Source organism: Artemia sp. Qi Xiang Cuo, chromosome 12 (assembly GCF_049724085.1).
Source record: "Artemia sp. Qi Xiang Cuo chromosome 12, ASM4972408v1, whole genome shotgun sequence".
Taxonomy (NCBI): Eukaryota; Metazoa; Arthropoda; class Branchiopoda; order Anostraca; family Artemiidae; genus Artemia; species Artemia sp. Qi Xiang Cuo.
The window spans coordinates 36109266-36126344 of record NC_142805.1 but is presented as its reverse complement, the minus strand read 5'-3'; the positions used below and the strand labels follow the sequence as shown (position 1 = coordinate 36126344).

General features: G+C 35.9%; 1 protein-coding gene across 5 annotated transcripts in view; it reads right to left on the bottom strand.

The window, feature by feature from the left end:
- The window catches only part of LOC148946069 (myosin light chain kinase, smooth muscle-like), a 289632-nt gene that overhangs the window by 177477 nt on the left and 95076 nt on the right, over positions 1-17079 (bottom strand). For all 5 annotated transcript variants that reach the window (XM_089098047.1, XM_089098049.1, XM_089098051.1 and 2 more), the window contains exon 3: positions 9932-10132. In XM_089098047.1, the coding sequence (XP_088954173.1) occupies positions 9932-10132 (201 nt within the window). The remainder of the gene's footprint in view (positions 1-9931; positions 10133-17079) is intronic.

Below are 17079 nucleotides of genomic sequence, written 5' to 3'. Positions count from 1 at the left end.
AGATGGCGGTGTCGTAGAAACTTCAAAAAAGGCTCATTAGATTGGAAATTCAAAGGACTAGTGCCCTTTTTAATAGTCGAAAGTGATTGGAGGGCAACTAGCCACCCCCCCACGCCAATCATTTCCCCAAAAAAATCCAATCAAAATTTTGATATATCCATTTTGTTCAGCGTAGTTGATTTCCTGATAGAAAATATGTTTTGAGGAGGACACTCCCCCATAGCCCTCAGGGCAAGGGTTTTAAGTTATGCCCTGGGGGCATATAAGGTTTTTAAAGAAGGCGTTGTTTTAGAAACTGAAAAAAAAACTCATTTGATTGGAAATTCAAAGGGCTAGTGCCCTTTTTAATAGTCAAATGTGATTGGAGGTCAACTAACCCCCCCCCCCCCACGCCCATCGTTCCCCCAAACACATCCAATAAAAATTTTGAGATAGCCATTTCGTTCAGCTTAGTTGATTTCCAGATAGAAAATATATTTTTGAGCAGGACACTCCCCCAAAACCCTCAGGGCAAGGATTATAAGTTGTGCGCTGGGGGCATATAAGATTATTATTGAAATCTTTGTCATATAAACTTGAAAAAGGGCTCTTTCGATTTGTAATTCAAAGGTATAGTACCCTTTCTAATAGTCAAAAGTGATTTGAGGGCAACTAACCACCCTCTCATGCCCACCTTTTCCCCAAACACATCCAATCAAAATTTTAGATAGTCATTTTATTCAACGTAGTTGAAAGTTTTAGAAATTAGGCCTTTAAGGATGACAACCCCTCCCCCCACAACCCTCAGGGCAAGGGTTGTAAGTTATGGCCAGGGGCAGATAAAGTTTTCAATGAAAGTGTTGTCGTAGAAACTTCAAAAGGGCTCATTCAATTGGAAATTGAAAGGACTAGTGCCTTTTTTAATAGTTGAAAGTGATTGTAAAGTAACTAACACCCCTCTCACGCCCACCACTTCCCAAAAATCATCCAATAAAAATTTTGAGATATCCATTTTGTTCAACGTAGTTGAACGTTCTGGAAATTAGGACTTTTAGGATGATAACCCCTTCAGAGCCCTCAGTGCAAGGGTTCTAAGTTATGCCTGTATGCCTGGGGGCATATAAGGTTTATATAGAATGTTGTCGTATAAATCATAGGCAGCACAATCGTGCTGCCTAAGTAAAGACCGGGGACACTCGAGAACGAGACAAGAAACGGAGCTAAATAAAAAGGAGAACACTCCCCCACAATCCTCAGGGCAAAGGTTTTATGCTATGCCAGTGGGAAACATAAAACCGTTTTTGGTACAGTTTATTATTTATGATTTTTTCACGTTAAAACAGGGAACTTTGTGTCGAAGGAGTTGTCACAGAAATTTGAAAATGGGCTCTTTCAATTTAAAATTGGAGTAGTTTGTTCTCTTTTTCATATTCGAAAGTGATTGGAAGGCGACTAACACCCCTCTCACGCCTACCATTTCAGCGAACACATCCAATCAAAATTTTGAGATAGCCATGTTGTTTAACATTCTTGAAAGTTCTGGAAATTTGGACTTAGAGGATGACAACCACCCTAACAGACCTTAGGGTAAGAGTTGTAATATATGCCCTGGGTGCATATAAGGTGTTTATAGAAAGCGTTGTCGTTTCTAAAAGGGCTCATTCGATTTTGAAATCGAAAGGCCTAGTGCCCTTTTTAATAGTCGAAAGTGATTGGATGGCTTGACATTTTTATAGTCAAGATACAAGTGGGTATAATCTATTATTTTTTGTTGTTGTTGTTGTTTAAACCAGAGCACTTCGTATCGAAGGAGATGTCGTGGGAACTTCGAAAAGTACTCATTCAATTGAAAATAGAAAGGGTTGACGCCCTTTTTAATAGTCGAAAGCGATTTGAGGGCAACTAATCCCCCTTCCACTCCCACTCTCCCACGCCCACCCTCCCACGCCAACCCTCCCATTTCTGCCCTTAAGATTTAACCAAATCATAATAAAGTATATCCAAGCTATCAAAGAAAGTAAACAGATTTTTTTGCAAATGGTATCAAGTTTTCCGTTTCAGGTCAACTAGAGGAGATATGAAACTAAATGAAACAGTACTATTTGTGTCCAGCTTTTTAAAAGGGTGTATGTTATTAAAAATTGCTGAAAATTTTTCTCCAGCATACAAATATCAGGCCAAACTATAAAGTCTTAAAAAACGATAAGATCTAAAGTATTATTTTCTTTTTTCCTGAAAAGACTATGTAAATATAGAACGAACAGAAATTAATTTAAAAAATTTTTTCCATGAAATAAGTTTTTCAAAGAAAAGTAAATAACTCCATTAAACAAAAAATGATCAAAAATCAAATCAAATAATCTACCAAGCGTGAAACTACCATAAATAAGCATCGATAAATAAATGAAGCCCAAAACGAGCAGAAATCACAATATTTAACCGAGTCAAACTCAAAACGAGCAGAAATTAACATAAGTTGGGCGCAAAACCCGTATGCCTTCCCAAGGGCGGAAAAAAATTTGCACTTTACTGAAAAAATACAAATGAATGTGCATTGTCAGTTTAATATACATATACTGATCAATCAAAATGTTAATATTATTTGATTTATTAAAGTTATAAAAATCAAAACATATATATTTTTCAGTAAAGTGCAAATTTTGTTCTGGTCTTGGGAAGGCATAGGTGTTTTGAACCCAACTTATATTAATTTCTGCTCGTTTTGAGTTTGACTTGGTTAATTATTGTAATTTCTGTTCCTTTTGGGTTTCATTTATTTATCGATGCTGATTTGTGGTAGTTTTACGCTATGTAGATTATTTGACTTTATTTTTGCTCATTTTTGGTTTAATGGAGTTCTTTACTTTTCTTTGAAAAACATATTTTGTGGAAAAAGTTTTTTTAATTAATTAATAAAAAAACACTTTTGCTTTTAATTGAACCAAACGTACACGGATCCAAGAGACGAAAAACATTTTAATTTCATGTGTTTTATAGCAAAAACTTCCTAAAATAAAGAAAAGTCTTAAAAACTACTGTCGATGACCAGCCATAGAGTACTACGGAGTAAGCCACAAAATGAAAAGAAAACTCTCAGTGAATTTTTAAAATTTTAAAAACCACAGATGGCGACACCTTTTCACTACCGCTGCCATCTTTTCATCTCTATGTATAGATGGCAGCACACCCACTCAAACACACGGGCATTGTAAGACACAAACAAAATTAAGATCACTTAGCGTGGCGCACCACGCTAGGTGATCTTAAATGAAACTAACTTTTTGTATGTCTCTCTCACTACGCCTGAGTGTATGAGCGGAATTTAGGTTTTTCCTTATATTTGGAAGTTTTGGTATTAATGACATGAAATTAAAATGTTTTTTCAACTCTGGGATCCATTTACCCTAGGTCCAATTAAGATTTTTCTGTATGTCTGGAAGTTTTGGTATCAAGGAAGTGAAATTACAATAGTTTTTCGTCTCTTGAACTCATGTGTCCTAGGTCCAATCATACCTAAAAACTGTGGTTTTCATTGATTTTTCATCATATTTCAAAGTTTTTGTACAAAGGACATGAAATTAAAGTGTTTTTCGTCTCTTGGATCCATGTGTCTTAGGTCGAATTAAGATTTTTCCTTATGTTTGGAAGTTTTGGTATCAATGACAGGAAATCAAACTGTATTTTTCAACTTTTGGGTCCATATACCCTAGGTCGAATTAAGATTTTTCTTTATATTTTGGATGTTTTGCTACCAAGGACTTGAAATTAAAAAGTTTTTCGTCTCTTGGAGCAATATACCTTCTGTTCTGAATTTTTTCGTAGAAGAGAGAAAGTTCCATTTTAATTCTGAGTTTTCTTAAAGAAGTGAAGAAATACACAAGTTTTCTTTTGAATTTTTCTGTAGAAGAGAGAAAGTTTCATCTTAATTCTGAGCTTTCTCCAAGAAGTGAAGAAAGGTTCAGGTTCTCTTCTGAATTTTTCCATAGAAAAAAAAATTTACACTACGATTCTGAATTTTCTTTCAAATATATACTCCGGTTCTGAGATTCGCGTATTCTTCTTCTTTTCTTCTTTTGATTGCTAATACAAGACAGATGGTGATAGGATTTATCAGAGGGTAATGTGTTACCAGCAATGGTAGCAAGAAGTTGACCTTCGTCATCAACTAAAAGTTTTAGATTAGCATTTTCTTTGAGCACTAACATCTCGGGAAATGTTACTCTCGCATATCCAGCAGTTTGATGGTAGAAATTCTTGGGTACTCCAAAGGAATTGTCATGACAGCGCACACACACATTTCCAATAAGATAGGCAGTAACACTTGTTTCATAATTCAAATATTTCTCTTTCCCAGCATTCAATGCTAAGATAACTTTATTATATGCACACGCTTTCTCGAAATACTTTACCTTCACCTTTTCCATGGTGGTGCTAGTGAAGTTTTCACGGGATTTGTTTTTCCTCAAATCATCTTTAATCTCCATGCTTATAATGTTTGCTAATGTTCTTTTTATTTTACTTGCGTTTTAACTGTCTATTACCACATTATTTTTACACAGGTAACAATTCTGACACTGTGACATAATGTTTTTTATGACATTGGTGCAGTAGTGTGACAAACTTGTTTTTACCTTCCCTTGAATGTTAATACTCGAAAAGATGGTTATATTATTTATCGAGAGGTAATGTGTTACCACTTTATGTGTGCAACTAAATGTGTGCAACTTTAGCAAGAAGTTGACCTTTGTCGGCAACTATAAGTTTTAGATTAGCATTCTCTTTCAGCACTATCATCTCTGGGAATGATATTCTTGCATATCCACCATCAGCAATGTTGAATTTTTTCGGTACTCCAAAGAAATTTAATCTCTCACTGTCATGACAATGCAGACATACGTTTCCAATGATGTCACCATTAGTTTTTGTTTTGTAATTCAAATATTTGTCCTTATCAGCTTTCAATGGTACTACAACTTTCTCACGTACGGACGTCTTCTTGGAATATTTCATTGTCACTTTTTAAAATAAGACATGTGTTTATCCTTCCAGTGCTCAATGAATAATGATCGAAAACATAGAATAAACCAAGTATTTTCGACGACCAACCAAACAGTACGAGTGGGGCGGCCGCATAAGAAAAAATCCAAAAACTATGTTTAACAGATTGCATGTAATTTTGAGACAAGAAAAAAAAGTTCAAAAACCGTGTCTTTTTTCAGGGGCTCCTGGAGGGGTGGGGGAGGGTCATGGAGGGTAGGTGCCCCTAGAAGTAGGAGGAGATCTTGAGAGGAGAGGGATGGGGCCCCTGGAAGTGGAAGGGGGCAATGGAGTGGGGACTCGGGGTCCCGGTGTGGGACTTGGGACCCTGGTGGGGGATTTGGGGTTCTAGAGTGGTGACATGGAGTTCAACCATCAGAAGAAATTGTCTATCCAGTATGCATATCAAACCATCGTGGTATGCAGGTTCTCAGGAGGATGCCACAAATGATGCCCCGAAACAGATCACTGTTAACAGCTACCAAAAATCCAATTGATAAATCGAATGTGCAAATAATTTGTTAGGATATTGTGACGCTTAACATCAGTTGGCCAACGTCTCGGAAACAATACATTGAATGTATTAGAATGTATTTCTAAAGTCATGCCAGATGGTCGACAGACTTGATGTCTCCAATATCCGCTAGTATGGCGGGACAGGGCACATATCGTAATGATAGGCCGCTTGTATGATGGGACAGGGCACCCGCCGGAATGGTGGCATAGGGCACCCACCGAACATATTGACACAATAAGGGGGACAGGCCCAAAAGAATGGTAGGACCGTAGTAATGGTGGGGGGACAGGCCCGCAGAATAGATTGAGCCAATAAGGGGGTACTACCCACTTCTATTGACTACATTGTTTCACCGAGAACATGAATGATTACGCAATATCAGATAAGGCATAATTCTTGAAATTCACGAAATTCTGAGAAACCTATGTGCAAAGAAGGATAGGTCACCGCTTGTATTCACTATATTGTTCCACCGAAAACATGAATGATTACGCAATATCAGATAAGGCATAATTCTTGAAATTCGCCGAATCCTTGGAAGCCTATGTGCAAAAAGGATAGGGCACCGCTCGGAGATATTACTACAAAAAGGGGTTACTGTCCGCTTCCTTAGATTGACACATTACTACTGATGTTGACGATATGTCCTTCTGACAATCAGCAAGCACGCAGGGCGTTTTATTGGGTTCAGCATCCCTCTCCAAATCTTTGGGGGGTTATGTGATCCCCATAGGTATAGTTATTTGAGTGTTTGACTATTTTGAACAAGGAAAAATTACAACTAAAAAGACATGGATGGGGACTGGCGTCCCTCCAGCCACTTTTCAACATCCCTCTCAACATTTCCTGAAAGTTTCAACTCAATACCCTCGGTTCTTCTTAAAATAATGCAGATCCTCGTTTTTGAAATAGATGAACACAGTGTCTTTTGATTTAGTACAATATTCCCCTCAAGATTCTCCAAGGCTTCACTTTAATGCCCTTAGCCTTTTCGGATAGACCTGGAGTCAAATATTTCCCCCTTTTTCTAGGCGAATGGCATTATTTACAATCCTTGCTCCGGGGCTATGAGTATATGGTATTCCTGGAGGTATAGCTAATAGACCTTTTGACTAGTTTGAAATAACTGATACTTTCAAAGTTTCAATCAGTGTTGATCAGAGGGGGCACCTAAAAAGAACAAGGGGATGGTTACCCTAAAATCTTTTTTGAACATTTTCAACTTGATATCCTGAGTCGTTCTTTAGGTATTGCTGATAATCCCTTTTTACAGCCAGCAAGCACATAGAAGGTTTTGATTGGGCTTATGGTCCCTCTCAACATTTTCTTAAAGTTTCACTTTAATACCGTAAGCCTTTTAGGAGACCTAGGATCAAACATGCCGTCTTTTCCAGTAAAAATCCTTATATATTATCAATAGGAGAATTGCATAATTTAAAGACCTTGCCCAGAGACCCTGGACCCTTGCCCTGAGACCCTTTAAAGACCCTGGAGTTATTTGGCATAGTTGTTTGGCCATTGAAGTATTTTAATTAAAATCACTATCTGAAAAATTTTGTATGATGTATTTGGGGGGAAACGGGTGCGAGGGAGTGGGCTGGTCGCCCTTTGATCATTTTTGACTCATAATAAGGGCATTAAAATTTTCGATTTCCAATTGAACTTTATACGACCACCCCTTTCATAAGAACTGTATATGTTAACAATAAGCAACTTGCATAACTTACAGCCCTTGTCCTAGGGGCTGCTGGGGAGGGTCCACCTCAGAAGAATAGTTATTTGGCCTTTGGATAATTTTTAACAAAGCGGCTATCTCAAAATTTTGACCGGATGCATTTGGAGAACTAGAACTTTCGATTTCCAATCGAATGAGCCCACACCAAAGTTAATACGACCACCTTTTTCACAAACACTTTAGGCAAGAGATTGGTGAAACCGTACATTTTGAGGGTTTTGACCTCTACAAGGCGTATTTCTAAAGATAGTAAGTTCCGATTTACACGAATAGATAGCTTAATTATTCACTTTTCTTGGTGATTTTTTTTTCAATGACATCCATTTCGTCGTTTTTGGTGAGACTCAAAAATATGTGACCGTTTCAGGAGCCCGAAGTCACCCCAACCCGGGTATGACTTCGGACAAACATGGGGCATTTCGGCACATCTATTAATTAATTATTGTAATAACGTATTCAGATAATAATAACATTTATTTCAGATAATTTACAAGTTAGATGTAACATTTAATTTGTTTTACGGGAAATTGGGCCCAATTACATCCAAATACAACAGCTTTGGCTGTTCACCCCATTCCTCCTACTGAAACCAGTGGAGAAAGCTTCATGATAATGTCTTGAAAGTCAGTTTCAGCACAATCTTGACATTCAGGGAAAATGAACTTCCCACCAGACTTGCGCAGGTAGTTTATTTTTTCTAATCTGCCACTTATTTCTTCATATTCACCAACATAGTAAACAGCCGAGTTTTGCTTCTTTCCCACCATAAACCTTACAAGCAAAATATTTCCACAAGAAAATTCTTCATCAGCCTCAAACTCAAAGAAACTTTCACAATATAAAGACTCGTCATTTTAATCGTCGTTGAGCTGCATATCTATGTCTGAAATGCTGTCTCTAGTTTTACCAGCAATGAATGAAACCTTTGACTTAGCTCATTCTCTCCTTCTAGTGCTCTTTTTTCTAGCATTTCTAACATAATTTCATTTTTCCCTTTCCTGCGGTTTTTGCGCGGACCCACTTACATTTCTGCCTTTGGACATGGTCTGATGCTTTCGGGAGTTGGGGCCATAGGCAAGTTTGGTGTCGACTGCCGTTCATTAATCATAAAAGGAGATGAATCACGAAATAAACCAGGGTGTGGATCACCCGTATTGTAAAGTTCTGGGGCATTCTGTTCAGCTCGATCTAGGCGGTTTGTCACCCCAGCTGACAGAAAATCAACTTCTGAGAACACATTCGGATTTAAAGGCCAAGTTCTTGACTTCTCAAAACCAGCTGTGATGTCTTGAGGATTCAGCTTTTCCAGAAAAGGATAGTTGCACAAGTTTACTATTTCATGTATTGAAATTCTCTGAACAGGGTTTAATTGTATCTAATTGTCAAAGTACTCCCTGTTAGGATGCTTCAATGGTGCATACACTGAAACATCAAGGGTTGGAGACGATGGGAGCAATGGAGAGGAAAGGTTAGGAAGTGGATGCCCTTATCTTTACACAAGGAAACTACTTCTACTAAAATATGGCTTTCATGATTGTCAAGCAAGAGTAAAACATGGTCTTTTTTGCTGGGTTTGACCTCTTTTAGAAATCATTCCATGGAACAAAGGAAATTGTCCGAGGTCATCCATCCACTGCAATGGGCTAGGCCAATGCATCCTGGTGGTCCATCTTGATGCATCCTCTCTGGAGCTTTGAATCTTGGAAAAACAAACACTGGCGGAATTGTCTGACCAATTGCAGATACAAAGTATAGCATTGTGGTATTTCCCCCTCTTTCTGCCGACAAGGTCTGTGCCATCTGTATTTCTCCCCTTTTCCCTTTTAGCAATCAGCTTTTGGGCCTGCACAACTGTGGGTGCTCCTGTTTCGTCGCATTTCCAAATTCAAGGAAAATGGTACGATCAAAATATATTATTTTACATCTCAAAATTTTGATCGGATGTATTTGGAGAAAAGAGGATGAAGGGGGAACTCATTTCCCTGCGGTTCCCCTTAACTCTTAAAGAAGTAACTAGAGCTTTCAATTATCAATAGAATGAGCCCCCTTCAAAGTTAATATTATCAAACCTTCCACAAAAACCTTATATGTTAACATTGGGCAACATGCATGATTTACAGCCCTTTTTTCGGGGTCTGGGGGGGGATTTGTCAACCCCTGAGTTATAGTTATTAGACTTTTTAGCTATTTTGAACAAAATGGCAGTCTAAAATTTTGATCGGATGTATTTGGGGAAAAGGGCTTCAGGGGCGGGGTGGCTTCCCTCCGACCACTTTTGACTCTTAAAAAAGCACTACAACTTCCGATTTCCAATCGAACGATCCCCCTCCAAAGTTTGTACGGCCATTTCCTTTATATGAAGCGCCTCCGGGAAAACAAACAATAATAAAACATTGAAGCCTTATGACATTTACTATAGGCAAAGCTATGGCGTTGCCTCTGATATAAAAAAAAATAAAATATACAAAACATAATTTAACATTTTTAGAAAGTTTACAATTTTAAAGTTCTAAAGCACAATTTTTTCTTTCGTAATTTTGTATCATAACCGTCAGTCACTTGGGGAGACTTTTAAAAGGCGTAAGAGAACTGACACAAAACACTACGTAGAAAATTTCTCTCCTGTGGATATGAGCAAAATCTAATCATAAGAAAAAACATACCATCAGTGACTATAACTTGACACCAACAATCTGTATCCCCAGCAAGATTGTAAGCTTCGCATATATAAACAGCAGTGTCTTCAATGCTTAATATGCGCAATATGTACCGCCCTTTTTCTAGACAAACGACCTGAAATCCCGAAGTACCATTGGAAATTTCGACTTCTTCTTTTATCCACAGACATCGAAGAGGTTCTGAACCTAGAAATAATAATTTACAATGCACTTTAATAAAGATAAAACTACACGTACATGAAGCATAAATGATACAAAAATAATTGCCGCAACGAGACTTGAGAAGAAATGTTGTTTTTCAAGGTAACGACATACGTATTTTTCCTTTCTTAACGTAAGTTGAAAAGAAAGAAATTAAGACCGATCCTCTCTTGTTAATTAAGAATGCCGTATGTATACCTGGCTGAACTAGGGACTAACTCCTAAAAATAGAGCTAGATCAAAACAAAATGTACACTATTAGAACCGCCTCGTCCGAAACCCTTATATAAGAAAACTTTCTGTCACTTCGCTTAAACAGCAAGGGAAATATATTGGCTTGAAAATCAAGAAAAGTGGAAGCTATTACAGCATTCTGCCTAAACGGCATCTTTTTTTCTTTCTTTTTTTTCCACAGATAGTTTGGTACTAGAACACCGTAGAGAGTTGTTCAATGGAAATTTTAAAGGAAATTAATGGGGTTAAAAATCTTTTGTAATTAAAACAAATTATTTTCTCAATAGAATCAACATTTTACGAAAAACTGCATATTTCATGTTAAAGATTGATCAATGACGTCATAATCGTAGATTGTAGCCAGATCGTCTCTTACTAGCCCTAAGAGACGATCTGACAGGAAAAAGCCCTAGGCTTTTTCCTTTTTGTAATTTCCCATTAAACAAAGAACTGATCAGATCAGACCAACAACAGATCATATCAGACCGATCTGGGTTTCAGCGGTAGCTTTCAACCTAGTAAGAGACGATTACGTCAAATATTAAGAAATATAATGACCCATAACTCCTAAAAAATAGAGTCAGATAAAACAAAAAGTGCACCATTAGAACCGACTTGTCCGCCTTGTATCGTGTGACAAATAAACACAACAAAAACCAGAAAGGAAAAAAAGGACTATGAACTAAAGAATAAGCATATCCGGGTTGCAGCGGTAGCAAGCAACCTAGTAAGAGACCATCACATCCAATGTTAAGAAATATAATTACCCATAACTCCTAAAAATAGAGCTAGACCAAAACAAAAAGTACACCATTCGAGCCGCCTTATCCGAAACCCTACTTAAAAAGGGCACCAGAACTTTTAATTTCCGTCCAAACGAGCCCTCTTACGATATTCTAGGACTACTGAATCGATACGATCACCCCTGGGAAAATTTTATTCCTTACTTTCAGTTGAAAAAACTAATTTAAGCAAGTAACAAACTCTTTCCTGAAGTCACCTCTTGGATACAAAATGCAGAAACTTCATTTAAGAAACTATGAAAAAAATTGTAAGTAAGTAACAAATTCTTTCTTGAATTCGCCTCTTGGATAAACAAAAAAGTCATTTCATTCAAGAAATTATGACAAAATTCTAAATAAGTAACAAACCCTTTCTTGAATTTGCCATTGGGTTGCACAATACAGAAATTTAATTCAGGAAACTATGAATAACATTGCAAAAAAACTCTTTCTTGAACTCGCTTCCTGGACAGACAATACAGCAATTTCATTCAAGAAACTGGGAAAAAATTGCAAGTAAGTAACAAACTCTTTATTGAATTCTCCTCCTGGATGCACAATACAGATATTTCATTCAAGAAATTATAAAAAAAAATTGTAAGTAAGTAACAAACTCTTTCTTGAATACCTCCTTGGATACCCAATACAGAAATTTCATTTAAGAAATTATGAGAAAATTCTAAGTAAGTAACAATCACTTTCTTGAAGTCCCCTCTTGGATACGCAATACGATATGGAAATTTCATTCAAGAAACTATGAGAATATTCCAGGTAAGTAACAATCTCTTTCTTGAAGTCCCCTCTTGGATACACAATACGGATATTTTATTCAAGAAATTATAAAAAAAGGGAAGTAAGTAACAAACTCTTTATTTATTTCACCTCTTGGATACAAAAAAAGACATTTCATTCAAGAAGTTATGAGAAAATTCTAAGTAAGTAAAAAACTCATTCTTGAATTCGCCGTTTGCATGAACAATACAAAAATTTCATTCTATGGGACCTCTACACATGACTAAACACGTTTTGAAACTACATGCTATTTGCTTGCCTTTCCTTGGTACCTTTCCAAACGAGCGGGGATTCCCCACTGGTTCCCACACATTGCAAAAAAGTGAGCAGTACGAACGGGGATTCCCCACATAAGTTTTGTTTCAACTCCATGTTTTCAACCAGACTGTTTTTTTAGACAACATTCATTTTTTTTAGGGGCCAATCAGAGACAGAGGAGGTTGCTCAATATACGATAACATGATTGGTGATCGGTTACACACCGCGACGGCGCATACACAGTGAGACAAACATGCAAAGTCGACATAGCTTTATTTCATTTTTAAGGTTAATTTAGACGAGGTTACGTGCGCGCAGGTAACCTCGTCTAAATTAACCTTAAAAATAAAATAAAGCTATTTCGACTTTGCATGTTTCTCTCATTATGTATGCACCGTCGCGGTGTGTAACCGATCACCAATCATGTTATCGTATATTGAGCAACCTCCTCTGTCTCTGATTGGCCCCTAAAAAATGAGTGTTGTCAAAAAACAGTCTGGTTGAAAACATGGAGTTGAAACAAAACTTATTTGGGGAATCCCCGTTCGTACTGCTCACTTTTTTGCAATGTGTGGGAACCAGTGGGGAATCCCCGCTCGTTTGGAAAGGTACCGAGGAAAGGCAAGCAAATAGTATGTAGTTTCAAAACATGTTTAATCTTGTGTAGAGGTCCCATAGAATGAAATTTTCGTATTGTTCATGCAAACGGCCAATTCAAGAATCAGTTTTTTACTTACTTAGAATTTTCTCATAACTTCTTGAATGAAATGTCTTTTTTGTATCCAAGAGGTGAAATCAATAAAGAGTTTGTTACTTACTTTCCTTTTTTTTATAATTCCTTGAATAAAATATCCGTATTGTGTATCCAAGAGGGGACTTCAAGAAAGAGATTGTTACTTACCTGGAATTTTCTCATAATTTCTTGAATGAAATTTCCATATCGTATTTCGTATCCAAGAGAGGACTTCAAGAAAGAGATTGTTACTAACTTAGAATTTTCTCATAATTTCTTAAATGAAATTTCCGTATTGGGTATCCAAGAGGTGTATTCAAGAAAGAGTTTGTTACTTACTTACAATTTTTTTTTTTCAATTTCATGAATGAAATATCTGTATTGTGCATCCAGGAGGAGAATTCAAGAAAAAGTTTGCTACTTACAATTTTTTCATAATTTCTCGATTAAAATTGCTGTATTGTCTGTCCAGGAAGCGAGTTCAAGAAAGAGTTTGTTTGCGATATTATTCATAGTTTCCTGAATTAAATTTCTGTATTGTGCAACCCAACAGCGAATTCAAGAAAGGATTTGTCACTTATTTAGAATTGTTTAGTAATTTCTTGAATGAAATGACTTTTTTTTTATCCAAGAGGCGAATTCAAGAAAGAATTTGTTACTTACTTGAAATTTTTTCATAGTTTCTTAAATGAAGTCTCTGCATTCTGTATCCAGGAGGTGACTTCAGGAAAGAGTTTCTTACTTGCTTCCAATTTATTAATAATTTATTAATGAAATTTCCGTATTGTATATCCAAGAGGCGAAAACAATAAAGAGTTTGTTACTTATTTGCAATTTTTTCATAATTTCTCGATTGAAATTGCTGTATTGTCTGTCCAGGAAGCGAGTTCAAGAAAGAGTTTGTTTGCAATGTTATTCATAGTTTCCTGAATTAAATTTCTGTATTGTGCAACCCAATGGCGAATTCAAGAAAGGGTTTGTTACTTATTTAGAATTTTGTCATAATTTCTTGAATGAAATGACTTTTTTGTTTATCCAAGAGGCGAATTCAAGAAAGAATTTGTTACTTACTTGCAATTTTTTCATAGTTTCTTAAATGCAGTTTCTGCATTGTGTATCCAGGAGGTGACTTCAGGAAAGAGTTTGTTACTTGCTTACAATTTCTTCATAATTTATTGACTGAAATTTCTGTATTGTATATCCAAGAGGCGAAAACAATAAAGAGTTTGTTACTTATTTGCAATTTTTTCACAATTTCTTGAATGAAGCATCTGTACTATATATCCAAGAGGTGAAATCAATAAAGAGTTTGTTACTTACTTAAAATTTTGTCATACTTTTTTGAACGAAATGTCTTTTTGTTTATCCAGCAGGTGAATTCAAGAAAGAATTTGCTACTTACTTACAGTTTTTTCATAATTTCTTTAATGAAATTTCTACATTGTGTATCCACGAGGTGACTTCATGAAAGAGTTTGTTACTTGCTTACAATTTTTTCATAATTTCTTAAATGAAATTTCTGAATTGTGTATCCAAGAGGCGACTTCAAGAAAGAGTTTGTTGCTTACTTAGAATTTTGTCATAATTTCTTGAATGAAATGTCTTTTATTTATACAGGAGGCGAATTCAAGAAAGAATTTGCTACTTACTTACAATTTTTTGATAATTTCTTGAATGAAATTTCTGCATTGTGTATCCAAGAGGTGACTTCATGAATGAGTGTGTTACCTATTTACAATTCCTTCATAATTTCTTGAATGAAATTTCAGTATTGTGTATCCAATAGGTGAAAACAATAAAGAGTTTATTACTTACTTGCGATTTTATTATGATTTCTTGAATTAAATATCTATATTGTGTCCAGGAAGCGAATTCAAGAAAGCTATTGTTACTTACTTACAATTTCTTCATAATTTAATGAAATGAATAAAACTATTCTAAAGAATAAAGACGGGTTAAGCTTAAAGATATTTATTGCTTAAACGTATTAACAGATTTTTTTTGAGAAAAAAAAATACAACATATTTACATAAAAATAGTACTTAGAGTTTACACTTAAACATCCAGAAACGATGATCCCATGATATAGAATAGTTTTTTTTTTACCATATCTTATGGATTTATCACGATCAGGTATGTCCTTAGGTATCAACTGCGCGAAGAACCTAACCTCGTCTTCAGGACGGTGATAACCCCCTTCAAATTTAGGACACTTAAACTCTTCTAGATTGAAAAGTGGAATCCTAGGGTCACACTTTTGAATTAAAACTTTATCTGTAGGTACATTACCCTTTACGTAGAGTGCTTCAACCCCAAAAAAGCTGCAAATTTCACTGACTTCCTCCTGAACATTTCTCAGTTCCTGACCAGTATTATTAAGTGGTGTAATCACTTTATCGTAGAATCCCAGTCTGTTTATATAACGTAATGTAGTACTCCTCAAGCTTTTATCATACTCAAACAGATTATAGTTCACTATCCAATGATAACAGTCAATTTCTTCGAGATCCATAGACAATAATAAAAAAGCACATTCAAATATAACACCACAAGATTATTTTTTTAATCCAATAAATTCTGTGTCATACTGTCCTATCATCTTGGAGGCTATTAATGTAGTTGTTAAGTGGATAAATACTTCATCAAACTTTTAAACCTTCGCTCAAGGTTGAATGGAGTTATGGCTAGTGAGATGAGTCCTAAAACCATCTGAATTCGTTGTGGGGAGGAGTAATAAAACCTCCAGTGGGAAAGCCACATCGTGTCTCTGACCAATTATAGAGCACAATTGTTAGAACCATAAGCATATTTTGACATTTTAAGATATGTACAAACAGAAAAAAATAAATAAAGTTGAAAAATGTTAATGAATCCTAAATCTTTTGGAAACAGCCTCTATTTTCTGTCCGTTTTTAAGTTTTGATGTTGCTCCTTACTTTCAGTTGAAGAAACCTTTTTTATAATTTAATTTCTGATAGCGGGAGACTGGGCATGGTTGAAGTTGTTTTCACGTAAAAATACCCTCCACCTCCTCCATGGAAAATTCCTCCCTCAAGACAATCCCATTCCTGTCAACTTTTGGAAGGTGTTTCTTCATTTTTTTGATAATAAGGCAATTTTCTAAAACTCATAGCTATTGACTGGCAACATTAAAGTTAATGAATCCTAAATCTTTTGGAAACAGCCTCTATTTTCTGTCCGTTCTTAAGTTTTGATGCTGCTCCTTACTTTCAGTTGAAGAAACGATATTCCAAATCTTGCATTTCACGAAAGAAATTCAAAATGAACTTTTGAAAAATTAAGAGAATGTAACTGTGATAAGGTAAAGCACAACAAAACACTAGTGAAATATTCCAACTCTTGCATTTCAATGAAAGAAATTCAAAATGAACTATGAAAACCATCAGAATGTAACCGTGACAGGGTAAAGCACAATAAAACACTACTGAAATATTCCAACTCTTGCATTTCACGAAAGAAATTCAAAATGAACTTCGAAAAATCAAGAGAATGTAACTGTGACAAGGTAAAGCATAACAAGTCACTACTGAAATATTCCAACTCTTGCATTTCAACGAAAGAAATCCAAAGTGAACTTTGAAAAATCATGAGAATGTAGCTGCGACAAAGTAAACCACGACAGGACACTACTGAAATATTCCAATTCTTGCATTTCACGAAATAAATTCAAACGGAATCAGAAAACTGAGTCTCTCAAACCCCTTAAAGCTCTTTTAAAAGATACAGAAACTACTTATTTAACACAAAAATTTCGTTTTTAATGGGCACAAAGTAAAGAAAATCCACATGGAATCAGGCAACTGAGTCCCTCGAACTCCTTAAAGCTCTTATAAAAGATACAGAAATTGCTTATTTAACACAAAAGTGGAGAAAGTTTAAATAGAATCGTTACTGATATTGATATTAGTGCGTAAACTACAAACTGACAAAAATATCCAAAACTTTTGTTTAATTAGCATAGGAAGCTTTTTAAATAATGCTGGGAAATCCAGACCCCTTCCATGGAAAGATCCTCCCACCTAACCCCCAACCCCCCACACTGGCCTTGGGAAGACATAGGGGTTTTGCCCCCAACTTATGTTAATTTCTGCTCGTTTTGAGTTTGACTCGAT